General features: G+C 47.0%; 1 protein-coding gene across 2 annotated transcripts in view; it reads left to right on the top strand.

The window, feature by feature from the left end:
* Positions 1-549: 549 nt before the first annotated feature.
* Positions 550-19,647, top strand: part of HIPK2 (homeodomain interacting protein kinase 2) — a 182,468-nt gene continuing 163,370 nt past the window's right edge. Inside the window, exon 1 of one of the 2 annotated variants that reach the window (XM_059711953.1) lies at positions 550-966. In XM_059711953.1, coding sequence (XP_059567936.1) covers positions 948-966 — 19 coding nt within the window. In that variant the 5' untranslated portion in view covers positions 550-947. Of the gene's footprint in view, positions 967-18,228; positions 18,328-19,647 lie in introns of those variants that run through there. The other variant, XM_059711954.1, reaches the window with a different exon arrangement.

Here is a 19,647-nt window from a genome sequence, read left to right as displayed (position 1 = left end):
GAATGAATGGCTTCTGCATCTTTGACCTGCTATGGATTTCTTTTTATTATTTTTTTTCTTTTCGTTTTCTCCTATGGAAGTCAAGCTGCTCCACTCACTCATCCTCCCTCCGAGGACGGCTGGCGCCCACCCCTTCACTCATTCCCTCCACACCTCTGCCGGGGAGCGCCAACCAGGTGCGACGGAGGAAGACACCCCCTTCTAGTTTGCGCCCCCTCCCGCCCCAGGGCGCGCGCGCACACGCGCAAAGTTCTGGTTGCTCCCCTGGCCCGCCGGCTCCCCTCCGCCAGTCAAAATGGACCTGTGGGCACCCCTCGCCCTCCCGAGCCTCCTTCGCTCCCTTTAATCGCGGCGGCCCGGCCCCGCCCCGCCCCCGTCCGGCCCCGCCCCCCGCCCGGCCCGCCGCTCTGCCCTCGGCTCGGCCTTCCCCGCCTCGCATCCGTGCCATCGGCGCTCGATTGCGCGCGGACTCCGCTCCCCGGCTCGCTCGCGCCCCGCCGCTCCCCGCCCCCCGGCCCCCGCCCCCCGCCCCTCCTCCCGGCTGCTCCCGCCCCTCCGCCTCCCGTGCAACTTTTGCCGAAGCCCCCACACACAGCCATGCTGAGCTGAGCTCCGGCCGGGGACTGGCCGCGCGCTGCCCGCCCCGGCTCCCGCCCCACCGCGGACCCGCTCGGGGGCCGCGGCCGCTCGGCCCCTCGGCCTCCGCCGCTGCGCCCCCCGGCCGCCCCGGAGCCCCGCGCAGGGCCCGGGCCGCGGCGGCGGCGGCGCCCGGCTCTCTCCCCCGGCGCCGGCCAAGTGAGGCGGTGATGCGGGCGCCAGCGGCCCCGGCTGCGCCGAGAGCGGAGACACAGGCTCAAGATGGCAGATTCCGACTGAGGCTGGGGGGGCCGAGCTCGCGCGCCGCGATCCCTTCTCCGTTGCCATGAATCGCGGACACCCCGGCCCCGATGGCCCCCGTGTACGAAGGTAAGGGGCGCCCGCCCGCCGACCGGCTCGCCCGCGGCCCCCGCAGCTTTGTTCTGCCCGCGGCCCCTCGCCGGGCAGCCCCCGGTCCGCAGCCCCGGCGCCCGGCCCCCGCGCCCCACCCCCGGGCTTCACCGGCTCGGACCCCTCCCCTCCATCCCTTCCCCTCCATCCCTTCCCCTCCATCCCCTCCCCTGCCCAGAAAACGGCCGGGATCCGGAATTTAACAGGATCTTATTTCCAGGGTGGAGGGGGCGGGGGTGCGAGGGTGGGCTACTGCCCGAAGAAAAGAAATGGGGAGGGGGCGCCTGGAAAAGACGGATCCCGTGATTGTGCTTTTTATTTATTCGTAATAAATAAAGGTGATGGGTGTAGCTTTCGTCCCCCACCCCCCGAAGACTACCTTTAGGACGATCTCCTTTCCACTCCGTCCTCGCAGCTCCCTTTTCCATTTGTCTCCACTCCCACCCGCGCTCCTTTATCCTCCGCGAGCCTCGGGTTTGGGGGCCTGTGGGGTCGGAATGCGCGGGGCTAGGTGAGGAGAAGGGGGTCGGGGAGGGAAAGTCCGGGTCGGACCCGGGCAGAACAATGAAACAGCCTGAAATCCCCCCGCATCGACGTGTGTAAAGAGAAAATGTAGTTTAGGTTTTCAAGTTGGGGAGGCGGCCAAGACGTCTTTCTGGACGGGTCCGGGTGTTCTGCGTGGCGCACCTTCACCTGGCGCTGGGTCATTCTGTCGGGTTCGACTGTCTACAGGAAGAAAGAAAACGCAGGGCGAAAGCGCTTCGCTTCCCTGCCCTCCCTCCCTCTCGTTTTTTCTTCCGTCAGTTCTGTCAGTTTCCAGCCAGAAATCAAACCAGAATCAACTAAGTTTTTTACACTTCGGTGTGTTTTTGTGTGCCTGTAGTGGGAGGGATTCTAGAACCAAGAGGGCCTGATTTTTCAATCTTTTCATCGTGAAAATGTTTTTCTCATGAAATCATTGGAATAGCAGCCTTTACATACTTTTAGCGGCAGTCCATCTGGCTTTCGTTCTGTTTTGTTCAGAGATTCTGTGGATGAAATAGCAAATGAGAGGGGAAGAGGTTTGTGTGAAGCAGAGAGGAGGGGTGAGGAGAGGCGATTTTAATCCTTCCATAAATCCAGAGAACAGTGGTGGCGAGTGGAACAGGGAACGCATTAATAGTTTTATCTTTGTTGTAAGAGGCAGATTAAAAAAAAAAAAAACCCCACTTATCTGCAAAGAAAATCTGTTATTAGTTCCAAGGCTCCAAATGAATTAGGTTTCTGGGTGGAATAAAGTTACCAGTCAGGCCCTGGATAGCGAGGCTGTAAATAACCTATGGACTGTAAATATTTTTTTTCAGACTCTCTTGGAAACAAAGGGGCTGTTTAGAAGGCAACAGAGAGATGTTATTCCAGGGGCTTTCCTCTTTGATTCTGAAGAACACAAGGTCCATTTAACCATTCGACAAAACAAAACGAAATTTCTGATCACTCCACCACGCAGCATAGAAGGAGCCGGTGGCTCTGTGGCCTGCTAGGAGAACCCATGTTGGGCATTCATTGTTCGTCCGTGTCTCTGGGAGGGGGCTACCGTCAATGCTCCCACTGTCTATGGAGTGTTAAAATGAAACAATTTTCTCTTTATGAAGTACCTCCTTGAGACTCCCTCTGCTGGACACACCGGGTGAGCATTAGAGAAGGAACTTGGCATTGAATTCAGAACTACAGTAAACCGGCTGCTTTCCCTTTCACAGGGGCTGGGTGTGTGGGTTGGGATGTATTTTGTCAACTTTGTGGAAAGCCATCTTGGGAACGGCCCTGTTCTCCTCCTGTTCCTTTCATTCTAAATCCATGTGGCGTGTAGGCCCGACCCCTGGGGCTGAGCCTGGGCACTCCTGTTCTTTCTACAGTGTTCTTCTAGCGCTTCACCCCAGATGCAGGACTGTGGGCGTGCAAGGTGTTATGGTTGAAGACTCACTAGGGACCTCAGAGGTCTCAGGAGTGCAGGTTTTGTTTGCAAGCCTTCCCTCCCTGTCCCAGGTGATCTCCCTGGTCACCGCTTTCAACCTGGCTTCCCTCCGTCTTGTTTGTATGCCCTCTGAATTATTCCTAGGCTTTGCACGCTTTGATTCTTCAGTGTCTCTATCATCCTTTCCCTAGTCTTCCTCTTCTCCCCTCCTCAACCAGTTCAGCATCCCCCTGCACACGTCCAGGGTCTTATTGAAAGAGTCTGTTGGTCACGCTCTGAAACAGACCAGTGACCTCCAGAGTCAAGGATGGTATCGCTGGAACCTCCACTCGCTGTGCTGAGTGCTTCTGAGACTCCAGTGACCTCCTTTTCCCTCCTTGGCGATACCTGCTGGCTTCAGTGAGCCTGATTTTGACCAGGTCCCGGTCAGAACACGAGGACTCCCTGTGTGTGTCCTGAAGGAGCAGGGATTTTCCCGTGGAATTCCCCAGGAAGAGTGATTTCTAATAGTTTTTACGCTACTAAAAAATCGGGCCTGGGGTTCTTCTCGGGAGACAGGTGAGGGCGTTTCAGCTGTCATTCAGGAGAGTGCATTTGTTTAAATGGGGTGCAGTCGCCCCAAGCTGGGATATGGGCTGAAAACCTGGATGCACGAGGGGAGCATTCTGAACTGCCCGATGTTTAGAGAGAGAGGCTGTCTTCCAAACAGGGCATGTTTGCTAATGCGAGTTACTGGGTGGCGGAGTGTAATCAGTCTTCCACAATTTGCTTCTAAGGATAGGTTTATAAATAGCACATTAGTTTTCAGTGGCTCGGTACTGATTAGGTTCAACTTCTTTAAAAAGGTTTGTTTTCTTTAGAAGGTTAAACATTTGCCTCACAATTGTTGGTTACTCCATCGACTTGCTTAGCAAGGCTTTTTTCAACATGTAGTGCAAAGGCCGACCGAAAAGATCTGTGTTGCCACAGGCTCTGAAGGAGAAGACCCTAAGTTCCAAGTTAGTTATGCTCTGCTGTACCTGAGAGGAGCCACGTTGACTGCTTACACCAGTGGTTCTCAACCTTGGCTGCACAATAGAATCACCTGGGAATCTTTTTAAAATCCTGATTTCTGGGCCTCATCCTCCGGAAATTCTGTTTGTTGTGGGGTGAGGCCACAACATTAGTAACAAAGAAACAGAATTTCCGGAGGACGAGGCCCAGAAATCAGGATTTTAAAAAGATTCCCAGGGCCCTAACCGGTTTGGCTCAGGGGATAGAGCATTGGCCTGCGGACTCAAGGGTCCCAGGTTCAATTCCAGTCAAGGGCATGTACCTTGGTTGCGGGCACATCCCCAGTGGGGGGTGTGCAGAAGGCAGTTGATCGATGTTTCTCTCTCATCGATGTTTCTAACTCTCTATCCCTCTCCCTTCCTCTCTGTAAAAAAATCAATAACATATATTTTTAAAAAAAGAAGATTCCCAGGTGATTCTAATGTGCAGCCAAGGTTGAGAACCACTGGCTTACACAGTCAGACCTCCCCAAAGTGTTGAAATCTCCCATCGGATGGGCCTGAACACACCTACCAAGATGCCTACCAAGAAATGGGTTCTGAATCATCTTCCATTAAAATAATTTGATGACACATGTTCCGAAATATCTTTTCTTGTGTTTGTGTGTTATGTGTTTTAAATGAGTAAGTTATAAATATTGTTTTCATTCTCCCCACATTTGAGCAGTGAATCAAGGCTCGTTAATGTCACCTTAGTTCCGGGCAGTGGGTACAGTATCTGAATCAGAGGGAGCTAGCGTATGGCTCGGGAGGTGTTGCCAAACTTCTCACTTCTCACGAGTGGATGGAAAGTGCCTGGCTGTGGTGGGCATTTTCTCAGTGTGTGTTAAATCCCTCTATCTTTTGAGCTGCTTACAGGCATGATGACTCCAGGGAAAGAATAACCCACAGTTTAGAAAACCAATAATAGCAACATTTCAATTATTAATCTCCTGCCATTCCTTTTCCAGTTTGGGCACCAGCAACAATAAGCCCCCTCTGGCCATCGAAGAAAGAGCCATTTTTGACCCCCTCTGTGACCTTCCCAGATCCGGGATTCCCACTGAGCTGCCGCTGGTTTCAGGTGGAGAGTTTCTCATCTGTAGAGGCACATTCTGTGCCACTTTAAAAACGAGGAGGCGAGCCTGCAGAACAGTTTCGAGGCTGCAGCTGTGCCTCTGGGAAAGCATCCCAAAGTCTGAAAGGTATGACCTTTGCCCTTCATCAAGATCCATTCCTGACCCAGGCAGCAGGCCAGGGCAGGAGGGCTGGCTTACCAAGGGCCTCCTCCCAGGGGAGGCCCCCACCCACCCATCCACCCACCCACGAGCCAGCGCCTGCAGGCTCACCGTGCACGCCACATCATTTTCCTACAAAAGAAACTTGGGGCTTTAAGCAAGCTTCAGCTGCTCGTAGTCTTCATATTTTATTCTGTATGTTCTTTCATTTCTCCCTTCCTTGTTCCTCTCATAGAAACCAGTCTTGGGGAACCACCTTCGAGGTTTAGGTGGAACAAAGTAGGGATGATCAAGAGGATATGATATGTGAACCTTTTTTTGTTCTCGGAACAGGTATTTTTTATTGTTCTCTGAACAGATATTTTGCCAATGCTTTCTGGTAGTCTTATGTTGACAATTCAAGCACTTCAGGTTGCTGTCAAAGACAGGATTCAGAATAATGCGAGCTGACTGTAATAATCACCACAAAGTGTGAACCTGAAAGGCCCAAACTCGTAATGTCAGGTTCGTAATGTCAGTACCCTATTGGGGGAAAAAGAAAAAGGAAATTGAGAACCTGGAGTGAATAGGAGGGTCTTTATTTTTTCTCTAAAAGAAACGACATGCCTGAAGTTCACAGTGATAATTGTGACTCAGACCCCACTTAGTTTGTGCTATACATACTCTCTACCCGCATTAACTTGTCTTCCTAGCAGACCCAAGAGGTGGGCACTGCCATCTTACTTTACAGGTAGGGCACTGCTTGAATGCATTCCTTCAACAGACATTTATGTGGGGTCCCTGCCCTCGAGGAGTTCAGCGGGTATGAGAAGTCAAAGTCAGGACTCAACATGGGCTCACCAGCCCACGGTCTGACTCCAGGTGCTTGTTTTCCTCGTGTGTGGGTGTGTGTGCCGGTTCATCATTTTCATCTGTTAATGTTTCTTAAGGTGTAAAGCAGGAGTGAGGAATGTCCAGCGCATGGGCCAGATAAGGCTGGCCCTGCCAAGGCAGGAGGGGTGAGTTAATGAAATGTTTGACTAAATACAGCAGGCTAATTTTTAAGTTGGTGGTTTTGTATGGCCTGCAAGTGATGTTATAAATATCCAAAGGACCCTCGGCAGAAAAAGGTTCCCCGCCCCTGGTAGAAAGGGAAGATGCCATTTCCCTCTTTTCTCTTGAAATGTTTTCTTTATTTGGAATCAGAATTTATCACCGAATGTACAAAATACCTACGACAGATTCCCTTAGAAATGACCACCTCTGATTTGTAGATTGCGTCCTCCTGTTTCATTACTTACCGTTTTATATCCTTATAAATGCAAATATATTTCAAATGCACACATGCTGCTTGGAAACTCTTAGTTTTTGGTATTTAGCATCCCAGGCTGTTGGGAACCGACCCTTGCATCATACGTGGCTGCCGGAAGATTAATTCCTGGCTTTGCTGCCTGGCTGAGGTCCTGCGTTCCAGGTAGTTTGCGACACTTGTTGGTGGAGGTATGGATTGGTGGTCACTCAGCAGATCACTCAGGCCAGGGGTTAAGGAGAAGAAAGCCCAGGCCTGCCTCTTGGGAGCTGGAGCCAGAGCAGGAGAGGACCTTGGGAGAAATATGAATATTCAGGAAGGTGAATGTTCTTGACTGAAATTATCAGGTTATCAGAAAAAAAAATTTCCAGGAAAAGGCCACACTAGTAACTCCCTCTGACCAATTCCAGGATTCTATTAACCAGATTGTCAAGAAATTCCCAGCCTGAAATCTCGCCTGCTGTCCTCCAAACCTGTTTTCTTTTACTCGGGTCCTTTCTCTAAAACCTTTCCTACGCTTGAAGATAATAACTGGGTCTCTAGCTCTGTCCTCGCAGGGCCTGTGTTGTGTTCTCTCCCTCCTGAAAGCTCTGGTTTCTCCACATTAAATACAAATGGTGGTGATCAGAACTGAATACAGGTCTTTAATACTGGTCTCATTAGTACACTGTGTGCAAGAAAAATGACTTCAGGGTTCTTGCATCAGTGCGAGCCCCTGGAGGGCAAGAGCCAAATCTGATTCATCTTTGTATCCCCTACAGCAGCAGGGCAGTTCCTTAAACCCAGTAGGCGCTTCATAAATATTTGTTCAATTGACTTCCTTTAATATAGTACCTAAGTAATAACTGATAATCCCACCAGCCCTGGGTTGGTGACCTCTGGTTACCTTGCTTTCACCTCGGTCCTGAGTATTTTTCCTGTACTCATGTCTAAGCATCCCTCACCCCAGATAATGCCGTCTTCTTGCTCTTTGAATCTAAGCTTCGTTACTTTGAATTTCACCCATCTACTTCCAGCTCTTAGTTTCCTCCTGCAGATCTGACAAACAGAATACAGAGGACATAAGTTTAAGAACGTGAACTACTCTTGAAAGAGGAGGAGAAGAGCACACAGAAGAATCTTAATGATTCAGCGTAACATCCATTCATCCAGACTTAAGACAGTCAGTCAAATTCTTTACAGATTTGGAGTCAGCTAAAGCCATACCTGTTTTACCAGGTTCTCTGCCGCAAGTGAGCTAGGTATCACGAGAGTGGTTACAAGTCAGACTGGCAGTGGGAGTTCCTCCCTCTCTCTGGTCTAAAGCCAATGGAAAAGGCAAAAGACGTGACAGACAAAGCCATTCAACTTGGGATCCTCTAACGGATGACTTTGCATTAGAAAGTAAGCTAGTATAAAATAGTTGCCAACTTAAAAAAAAAAAAAAAAAAAGGAGAAAGCCTTTGAAACTGCAAAATCCAATTTTTTTTTTTTTTAAAAAAAGGAGCAAGCCTTTAAAACTGCAAAATAATTTTGTGGTTTTACAGCCACTTATTTCTACACACAGCGCTGAACAGATTTGCAGTGTTTTAGCAATTCTTGCCTAACTTCTTTTGCTCTAGTAGGTTCTGGTTAATTAAATGCCACCGCGTTTGAGCAGAATTACTAGTAAGATTGATTCACTCTTGCATGTGCTAATGCTGCAGACGTTTTAAAACCTTTGTTCTCACAATAAGAATGCAGTCTAATATATGAGTGGACAAGGACTCCCCCGACCCCCACCCCCGCTCCCTTCCCCACCCCAGGTTATGCTCTCCATCCTCAGTGAAGGATTGTGGAACTTGCCATCGCATTGGGTGGGAAAAGCACTTTGGGTTCACGCAGTTACAGATTGCATCCTGATGAAATAAGGCTTGTTCCTGTATTTTTACCATTTTCCTCCATATCAGTCAATATTACCTCCTTGGTTCAACCAATAGAATTGTTACAATGTAAAATGATTTTTCCAAGGGCTTAGCATAAGCAGAGGGATCCATCATGCCAGTTCTATATAGAACTTCTCATTTCATAGCATTAAAGGGGCACATTTCAATGGTATGTGTTCCTGGAATCCTGTTGAAAGTCACATGGTAAGGAAATTTGGAAAACTCTGGCTTGTTGCTGTTGTGGAAATGTGTTCTTTTTTATTTTTTTCTCTAATGAGGAATTTATAGACTGACAAAAGCCAGCATGTAAATTCTTGAAATTATGCAGAAAGGCAGTAAATTACACCCTCCTGGAGAGTCCTCTGTAATGGCACCTACTCACAGAACCTAGACTGACAGCAGGAGCTTCCGTGGGAAAGTCCATTTCAGAGGCACTGTAACAGGTGAGGAGAGATGGAGACAGCGCACATGCACATGCACACGGCTTTACCCCCTGAACCACTTACATCTCCAGCTCCAGCACACTGTGGTTACTGTTATTCATTAAGCATGACCTGCACCATCAGGAAGAGATTAATCGATATTCATTAGATTCTGTTAACGGAGACTGGGAGGTTCTCTAATGTATTAGAGAAATGTGTCCATTAGAAAATGGCTAAAATAAAAAAAAAATCTCTTTCATTTGATTATTCCATGACTTGTTCCAAAAAGGAGTTAAGGCCACTTTAAAGGGTTACATTTCTGAAAGAAAGGGAATTAATTTATGTAGATCAGTTTTTGTGGTGCAGCTGATTTCCAATGAGGTCGGATAAATGAGGTGTTCCTATACAAAGAGACACAGCTCTTGTTCTGGTTTAACACGGTGAATAAGCAGAGGGCATGATGGAATTCATTTGCAGAGTAATTTTTGCTTGGCTGGAGTGGTAAGCACAAAATAGACCAGCAGATGAGAACACTGAGTGTTTGGGATCAGCTGTTGAAAGGTTTAAAGGGATTCTAATTCAAGAGACCTTTTATGGTGTAGAGGGAGAAGGGGACCAATATCATCAAAATCATACTTGAACAGGGTAATTTTTCCTGGCCTGGCATTAATAGAAGGAATAAGGCAGCCAAGAGGGTGAGCCATGCTGGGAGGCCGTAAGGTGCGCTGGAAGGCGTGAGCATCGTAGCGATGGAACTGAGCAGTTGGAGGGCACAGGAGAAAATGCACAGAGCACTTCTCAGCATGCCTGACCCAGGGGCTCAATAAATATTTGTTCCTTTCACTCCCCTCCCCACCCCTTATGGTGGTGATACAGGGTCAGGGAAGCTTGCTGATGTTAGCTATATGTGGTATTTCTTCTACAGAGCTGGTAGGCTTTCCCCCCAGGCCCGTAACAGGGTGCTGGGTCCCTTGCAGCCCACAGTGCCTCACTGAGCCCAGCCAGAGGGAGGATGTCCCCCTTGTCCAAGGAAAGCAAGGCCACACATGCTCAGCACCAGTGCTTAAAGGGTCTTCTGTTAGGAAGTTGTTCTTTATGTTTCCCTGAGAAAGTCACAGCTTGTCACCATGGACCACTTATTAACAAGGAAAAAAATCACGGAAGAGGAACCAATACCATCGTGACATGAGCCACCGAACCACAGAGCCCTTTCAGTCACCGAGCGGCTTCCCAAGGTACCTGTGAGAGTCATTCTTCCCATTGACATGACCAGCAGTGGAGATCTGTCCTGTTCCAGGCATGACGTTCTGACCCTAAATTAGATCCTGTTGGTGTGCTCTGTCCAGAATAGTAAACTAAGTAAGTGTTTGAACACACAGATACACACTAAGAGACGGGCTGGCCCTGACATTGGTGAGTCCTGGGACTGCAGTGCGAAACAAGGCTCCCAGTCTGCGACACACCAGCTCTCTCTGCCCCTGGTTGGGGTGTGCAATCTGTGGCCCTCGGGAAGGCCTGCTCAAGCCAGTGTGCACCCAGCGGCCCTGGGGAAGGCCTGGGCGTGGTTACGAGGCCTTTTGGGCTGGATTCCCAGGGACCCAGCATGGTAGGAGTGGGCACACCTCCTGACTGGGGACTCCTGTCCCTTGGGGAGAGGTGTGGCTGGCACCTTGGAACTATGGGGTCCATGGTTGGGGCCCCTGATGCCCTCTTCTAAGGGTGGTGCTGAGGAGGGGGCTTCTTGCTGTGAGAACTTGGGCAACAGAGGCAACTTGAAATGCTTCCTGTTTATACAAGTCATGGCTGGTGATTGCTTCACTGGATGCACTGCTCTGCCCCCTTTTCCCTCCTCAGCCTTGACCTTATACTTACGGTTGCCCCATAAAGCGGAGTTGATGAAACAGACCCATTTCCTGTTGCCTGCTCAGAAAAGCTCAATACCATTTATGTTCCTCTCACAGTGAAACTCCGTGGAGAAGTGGTTCTCCAACTTGGCTGATTGTCAGTCACCTGGAGGGTTTGTTCAACCAGACCCCTGGGCCCCGCCTTCAGTTTCCTGTCCTAGGTCTGGGGTGGAGCTTGAGAATTTGCATTTCTGATGGAGAGCCCCTGTTTTAGAGGAATGCACTTAGAGTGAAAAAGCAGGCAGTATTTAAAATCAGAAGGAGTTGTTTTTATTAAAGCTTTCCTGGCATTAGCTGCAGCTCAACTGCCTTTTGTGGCCTTGACTTCTTGAAGCCATAGGACATGGTACAGATCCAGCCTCCGGCCTTCTAGCCTCTGACTCCAGGAGAGTGGAGACCCCAACTTCTCCAGGGCCTGTCGTAAATGCCGGATCTACTTTCTCTTCTTCTCCCAGAGCCAGTCAGTCTATAGTTCATCCATCATGGCCCTGGGTCCCAGAATAGAATGGGCAGATATCATACTCACAATAATGACATGTTATTATTAACTACCATAAAGAGCTCTGTGATTTTCTCTGTTTATAGGAGGGGAAATTGAGGCTTAGAGATATTAAATTACATGTCCAAAGTCTCATAAACAGTAGCTGGTAGAGCCTGGGCTTGAACCCACCTGATACCAAAGCATGCTCTCCTCTTGAGTGGCCGGTTGCCTTGCTCCCCACAGGTAAGTTACAGTGGTCTGTGCAGCATACAACAAGGAGACACATGATTGGGATCCTTAGAGCAGGGGCTGCTGCGGTGGGCACTGATGGGGCTGGTGTGGTAATGTCACAAACACACATTCCCTGAGGCCCTGCTGTCCCGTCTCTCTCCTCATTGCCATACAGGATTACATGAGAGTGAGTGCAAAGCACTGAGGCCAGTGGCTGGCACGTAGGAGGGGTTCCGTAAAGGGCAGCCAAGCCACGAACCCCCTTTGAGCAGCAAGACAGATACAATATCTGAGGATAAGCTTCCTGAGACCTCTAAGGAAAAAAATGCCATGAAAAGATGCTAAGAGCTGATACTTCCCTAGCCTTGGCGATGGCAGTTCTGTTCTCAAGTTTCACGTATATTAATTCATCGAATCCTGTAGTGATGCCGCCAGGAGGACCTGCTGCAGTTCTGTGTTGCCGAGGCGCAGGGGAGTGCCACAGCTCAAAGGTGGCAGAGCTGAGATTGGCCCCAGGCAGCCTGGATCCAGAGCTCAGACCCCTGACCACAGGCTCTAGCTACAAGGTGGAAAGTCTTCGCAACCCCTTCCTAGATGAGGGAGTGGAATGTGTAATATGCTCTTCTTTGGCTCTTCTCTAAATGTGTTCTTTGTTTCAATCAAAATCTGAATAAATGTTTCAGAATTCAAGAAACGGAGTCCTGCCGGTCTTGAAAGATAAGGAGCTGGGCATAGAATAGTCCGGTCTGAAAGATGCAAAGTAGGAAAGGGGCGAGCTCTCTACCATGTGTTCCCACCAACTGTAAAGCTTCCGGTCTGGCCCAGATGGACAGAGCCCTCACTGAAGGGCCTGTGGTCTGCAGGCACTTAGTGGTGATGGAGGAGGTGCCTCGAAGCATCAGGGGGAGGAAACCTGATTTGACAAATGGGAAGGGGACCATGTGATAGCAACTTGAAAAATCTCAATGGGTATTTTCACCTCGCATCATCATACCAACATAAATTCTACATGATAAAATGTTAAATTTAACAAGAGTCTGTTGAGCACATGAGATATTCCAGGGACTGTTCTGTTTGCTGGGGGAACAGCAATGAACGAAGCAGGTAAGAACCCTTACCCTGAAGCAGTGTGCATTTCAGTAGATAAAATAACCCATTGTTTTAAAAGCTCGAAATAAATAGAGGTGGATCTTTATTAAACGTTCAGAGGAGTGGAAATGTCTAAGTTTAGACTCGGTAGAAGAAACCCCAGAGGAAAAACAAAAGTTTTTCAGTTAGTGTTCCCCAAATGTTAAAGCTCTTGCTGTTATACTCATGAGTTATTCTCAGTGTTATTCCATGTAGTCTTAAGGGGTGTCTGAATTTTAGGGTAGGTTCTCCAAAGCATAATTACTGGACAAGGAGTGTGAACATTTATAGGGTTCTCTCCATATATAACCATATTACATTCCTCCCCGAGGTATTTCTATATTAAGTCAAACCACCTAGAAAGAGATTTAAATTCACCCACTTGTTCACTCAAGGAGCCCAGCTCCTCTTCACTCTCAGGCCTGGGCCCTCTCTTCCCCGAGGACATGAGATTCCCAAGGGCTTTTGACACCGTCTCTATGGTAGTGACTCCCAGCGTTACATTGTACCTAGACTTCTGAGCTCCGGTCCTAAAGCCAACAGCCTGCTTGACATCTGTCTTTGGGTAGCTCACAGGCATCTCCAACTTAACACGCACAAAGAAAAAAACCTTGGTCAACTCTCTGAAATACACGCCTCCTCCATGACCCTTTACATCCGTACATGGCATCGTCTTCCCCTCGTAGTGCACGTCAGAAACTCAAGAGTCATCCTTGAATCGTTTCATTTCACATGTAATCCACCCCCAAATTGATTGATTCTGCCTCCTAAATATAGCGATTCTTGTTTTTCACTGTGGTGATGCTCTCTAAAGCTGCTACAAACACCGAATTAGCGAATACGGAACCACTGCTCCTAGGTTCGCTTCCTACAAGCCTTCGGTCATAGTTTCATCAGCTGATCCACACACAGCCTTATTTCATGTGTGTTTCTGGTTAAAGACCCCTTATTTAATCCACAGGTGATTCATGAACGTTGAACTAGAAGCCTGTTCCACCGCAGCTCAGGCCTGAGTTAAGTTGACCAGGACACGTATTTTTCCGTGAGGCACATCGCCGCTGATTTGTGCTTAGAAACACGAGGCAGCCCTTTAGCACTCTGCTGGGGGGTCATTTTTCAATCCTGAACAGCAGTGTGATGGACATGGTACTAACTAGGCTGTGGAAAGTACACTTGCCCCGGCCGGGTATAGCAGAGCTCACAGGAGAGCAGAGCCTGTGTGACCTCAGCTGGGAGCATGTGCATCAGGCAGCCCATGTCTCGCCACAGTTTGCACATGTCCACGAAGGGCTGAAGGCACCTTCTTTCGTATGGATTCTGAGCTTACAAACAAATTTCAGAATCCGTGAACAATGAATGTCAACTGTATGTGGTGAGCCTGTCCACCTCTCACCTGCCATCGGCTGGTCCAGTGGTCAGCAAACTCGTTACGTAAAGGGACAGATAGCAGGGATTGTAGGCCTTGTGGGCCAGATGGACTCTAGCAATCACGTGGCTCTGCAGCTGTGGAAGCATACATGCATAAAAGTAGATAATGCATGAATGAGTTGGCAGGACTGTGTAGTAAAACTTTACAAAAACAGGCTTTGGGCTGGGTTGGCCCTCGGGCTGTAGTTTGGACCTGCCATAGCCCAGCCTAACCCACCGTAAGGTCTCATCTGACTGCCCTGACCTATCACCCACGTCCATTCTTGAGCCTTTAGCCTCTTTCCATGGTGATATTAAGTGTATTAGATCTGATAACTCCTACTATAGGTGCCCAACTGTTTCCCCTCACGCTGAATAAAATCCCAAATCCTGAACAGCGTGGCTACAACACAGCCCCTGCATGCTCTCCAATGTCCTGGTAGCCGGCCTTCCCCTCTGCGCCCCATCCTGGCCTCCTCCAGGCCTGTGCTGTCTCCAGCCTGGCTCGCTGCTACTCACTCATAACCGAAATGTCACTTCCTCCAAAGGAAGTTAGACACCCCTCTTCTGATCTCAGGACACCCTCCTTTCCCTTCATAACATGTAGAGTTTTGAGATACCATTTATTAGGGCTCATTTGCTTTTCCCCTGCCTCCCCCACTAGACTGCAAACTCTAAAGATAGGACCGTGTCTGTGTTCCCGTGTGGAGTTCAGAAAAACTGCAGACACTTCCCAAAACTTGTTAAGTGGGATGTTTGTACAATGTAGTTTTGCTTATATGGGTTTATGTGTGAAGCTACAATAGAGAAACCTGAAAGAGTCGCCACTTAGAGCATACAGTACATCTTCTAAAGTTGAGAGTGATGACTAAAGGGAAAAGCCATCCTGGTGAGTTTATAAATGGGTGTGAATGTGCGTCTTTATTGTCAAAGGGCGATTCTGCTAACAGCTCTATCTAGTTCCTTGTTTTCTCCCTGGGATTTGAATGTGGCCTTAAAGCACAGGTGAGGAACCTTTCTCTGCCAAGGGCCATACAAAATTACCAACTTAAAAATCAGCCTGCTGTATTTGGTCAGACATTTAATTAACGCACCCCGATGCCTTGGCAGGGCCGGACGAAATGATTTCACAGGCCTTATACAGCCCGTGGGCCATGCGTTCCCCACCCTGATAAAGCCTGTTAGCCCCCCTTTTCTCCTACAGGTTCTTTGAACATGGCTGGTAAGGTTTTCACACAGGGAATTGGGGCACGTGTGCCTGCAGAGGAATTTTGGCACCGCTATATATTATTCCGGAGAGGGAGAGGGAGAGAAACATCAATGATGAGAGAGAATCCATCCCTGGTGTGGGGCTCTCTTTTCTTCTCTTAAAAATTACCCTGTTGCAGCCTTAGCCGGTTTGGCTCAGTGGATAGAGCGTCAGCCTGTGGAACGAAGGATCCTGGGTTCCATTATGGCCAAGGGCACATGCCCAGATTGTGGGCTCGATCCCCAAGAGGGGGTGTGCAGGGGGCAGCCGATCAATGATTCTCTGTCATCATTGATGTTTCTATCCCCCTCTCCCTCTCCCTCTCTGAAATAAATAAAAATATATTTTAAAAAAATTTTAAATAAAAATTACCCTGTTACACCTTTTCTATGCATATATATATGCACCTTTCCTTTTTTCTTCCCCCACCCCCCAAAGTGATATGCTTCCAACCTTGTATGTCATTAAGGGTCATCTCATTCCTTGTCCATATTCAGATTTCTGTAATTGGCCCCCAAATGTTCTTGGAAGCCAGTTTGCTGAAATTGGTATCTCATCGAGGACCACGCAGTGCATCTGGCTGTAGCTTCCTTTTAGCCTCTCCACCTGGCACAGTCTCCGCTGCAGAAAAGGGCCGCTCGGCTGCCTGTGGAAGCGCGCACCCTCCGGCTGAGTGGGGCCGCTGGCGTGGGGCGGTGCTGAGCGTCACCCCCATCGACTGCACTGCCTGTAGCTAAAGGCTTGACTAGTAAGCTCATCATTTGGGGCTAGAATATCCCAGAGGTGACTGCACTTCACTCACCTCCCAGTGACTCACTATTAGTGAAGCTACAATGGACCCCCTGGCAGGCGATACCAGAAAGGGATCTGTGCGGTGTGACTGGCACGGCGACCATTTCCTGAATGGTGTCAGCACCAAATGTTAGTTCTTGCCTGAACTCCTGTGATCATCAAGTTTTGTGAAAAGATGTTTTTCTAATTCTTCCGTTTCTTGGCTAAAGGAGAGCTTTCCCTCATCTCTCGGGGCTGTCTGATTACCGTGAAATAATAGTTCTAACTGGAAAGGCAGGATCTTTGCTAATGCTTTCCCTTTCATCATTAATTTTCAAAGTAAGGAATTGTGTAATAGCCATTTAAATAGTGAGAAATTAGCTTTTTCTTTTTTCTCATCATACAGCCATAGATTTTGTTAAAATTGATTTGGTGTGTTCTAATCGTTCATCTTTTTGTTACAAGTTCAGGCGGTGAGACCCCTGCAGCTCGCTCCTCGACCTTTCCTGTTAAATGGCACGATTCCCCGGTTGTCTTGGAGTTTTCCGTGGTGTTGGACAATGGCATTAGAGACCACAGCCTCTAATGAGGGGTGGTGATTGCGGCAGAGGTGACTTGTTCCCAGCGAGTTTCAGTGGACAAAAGCAAGAAAATTTGCAGCATATTGTTGCAAATTAAGAGTCAGATGGACATGTTCGATGTAGTTTTTGTTTCCCTGTGCTTTCACTTCGCTCCCTCTTATCATTGTAGCTCCTTTCTCTACTACAGAAAACCTTCATTTCCTCTTTAACCTATAAATGTAAAAATCAAGTTTCAAAATACCAATATTTATATTACTATAAGTATTGAAACTGCGGAGAAAATTTAATACATCTTTGTTATTTTTATCTTGTCCTTAGCATGCACCCAGCTAGGGATATGTAATTAAAAACCTTGTTCTAAAGTCCCTAAAAATACATTCTTCCTCAGAGTGACTATGTCACCACTTTGACATATGGTTAGGCTCATATCTTTCAGTTTCTTTTCAGTGTAAAACATTTTTGTTGCTGTTAATCCTCACCCAAGATATTTTCTCCATTGATCTTTAGAGAGAGTGGAAGGGAGGAAGGGAAGGAGAAAGGTGGGGGAAAAGAGAGAAACATGGTTGTGAAAGAGACACATTGATTGTTGTCTCCCGCACACACCCCAACCAGGGCCAGGGATTGAACCTGCAACCTAGGTACGTGCCCTTGGCCAGCAACCCAAGCCTCAACCCTTCAATGCGTGGGCCAATACTCCATCCACTGAGCCAAACCGGCCAGGGCTAAGACATTTTTTAATTGAGTTTTTTAGAGATAGGTATTGCATTTACATGACTGAAAGGGCCAAACTATCAATGTAAGATCTAGATGACAGGTATATAGGAATTTGTTGTTATTCTCTCTACATTTCTTTATGTTCAAAAGTTAAAACAGCCCTAACCGGTTTGGCTCAGTGGATAGAGCGTCGGCCTGTGGACTGAAGGGTCCCAGGTTCCACTCCGGTCAGGGGCATGTACCTTGGTTGCGGGCACATCCCCAGTAGGGGGTGTGCAGGAGGCAACTGATTGATGTTTCTTTCTCATCAATGTTTCTAACTCTCTATCCCTCTCCCTTCCTCTCTGTAAAAAATAAATAAAATATCTTTTAAAAAGTTAAAACAATTAAATGTAAACTATATATAAAGATAGCTGTAATTGCTCAGCTGGTGTGGCTCAGTGGTTGAGCATCGACCCAGGAACCAAGAAGTCACCAGTTCAATTCCTGGTCAGGGCTCAATCCCCAGTGGGGGTGTGCAGGAGGCAACCCATCGATGATGTTCCTTTCTCGTCGATGTTTTTGTCTATCCCTCTCCCTTCCTCTCTCTCTAAAAATCAATAAAAACATTTTTAAAAAGATATCTGTAATAAAGTCTTGCCCTTTTTACTTTGTTCCTCCTAGATAATTATTTTTATTAGTGTCTTGCATTTTGCGGATTCTAAGTGTGTGTGTACTCTTATTCTCCTTTAATTATACAAAAGGTAGTATACTATATGTATTGTTTTACATCTAAACTTTTTTTCTTCTCTTAACAATATGTTTTAGAGCCCTCTCTCTATTAGTTCATAGAGATTATCTTCAGTCTTTTTTATGGCCATAAAGTACTCCATTTTGTTGACATGCCATGGTTATAAATCATTAACATATTTTGGATTGTGTCCAGTTCTTCGCTCTTTACAAATCATCTGTAATGGCTAACCCTATATACAAGTCACTTCATACTCATGCTGGTACATGCCTGTGATGGAATCCTGTAAGTGGGACTGTACGGTCAAAGGGTAAGTGTGTCTGTAATTTTTTACAGATATTGACAAATTCGACGTGTTAGGATGTGTGCCATAGCTTCTCATGCAAGCAGTCTATGCACATGCCTATCTCCCAAGAGCACTGCTTCAAATCTATTGTCAAACTTTTGGATTCTTGTTGGTGGGTGAGATATGGTCTTTTGATGTAGTTTTAATTTATATTTATTATAAGTGAGCCTGAGCATCTTTTCATTTGTTTAAATGTCATTTTATACTTATTTTTAGGTGAGCTTTATGTTTTGAACTTTATACATTTTCCTACTATGTTGTTGGTCTTTTTCTTCTTTATTTCTCAGAGCTCTTTATATATTGTCTGTAACATCAGCTGCAAATGTTTTTTCCCAGTTGGTCGTGTATGTTTTGGTTCACTTGTGGTGGTGTCTTTTGCCCTTCAAAAGTCTATTTAATTTTGTATTTCACTTTATGTTTTTGGTTATGGCTTCTTTATGTTGAGTCAGAGTTAGAAAGACATTTCCTATTTCAAGGTTTTTAAGTTCCTTCTGGTACTTTTGTAATTTTATCTTTTCCATTTATATCTTGGTTCATTTGGTATTTATATCAGACTATGTTCTGGGGTTTGCAGCCAAATTTATATATTTCCAGTACTCAATTGTCCCAACACCATTTATGAAAACACAGTTTCTGTTTTCCCGTAGGAGGTTATAATAAATTTCCGGGCTCTATATATTTTTCCACTGGTCAGTCTGTTGTTAATTATTGAGGTTTATATCTGAAAGGACTAGTTCTCCCTCATTGCTCTTCCTTTTCAGAGTTTTCCTGGCTATTCTCTTTGTGTGTTTTTCCATATGAACTTTAGAATCAACATATCTTGATTTCAGAGAGAAACCTGTTGGTATTTCCATTGAGATCACATTGTATTTATAAATTACCCGGAAAAGTAACATTTACAAGGCTGAGTCTTCTTATCTAAGATCGTGTTTTCTTTTCATGTGTTCTTTTCTCAGTATACTTTAAAGTTTTCTGTATATAGTTTATCTATCTCTTAAGTTTATGCTATAAATAGTCTTTCATTGTCTTCTGTTGGTTGTTTGTATAAAAGAAGACTGTTGATTTCCGTATGTATTTTTAACAGCTTTATTGAGAAATGATTTAAAGTGTACTGTTCAGTGGTTTATGGAGAGTCACAGAATTCTGCACTCATCACCACTGTCTAATTTTACAGCATTTCATCACCCCACAAAGAAACCCTGGCCCATTAGTCGGCATCACCCAGTCCCACCCTCCCCTCCGTCAGGAGAAACCACTAGTTTCCTCCTGTTCTGGAACTTCGCA

The sequence above is a fragment of the Myotis daubentonii genome, chromosome 10, assembly GCF_963259705.1.
Source record: "Myotis daubentonii chromosome 10, mMyoDau2.1, whole genome shotgun sequence".
Classification (NCBI taxonomy): Eukaryota; Metazoa; Chordata; class Mammalia; order Chiroptera; family Vespertilionidae; genus Myotis; species Myotis daubentonii.
This window is presented reverse-complemented; position numbering and strand designations above follow the sequence as displayed.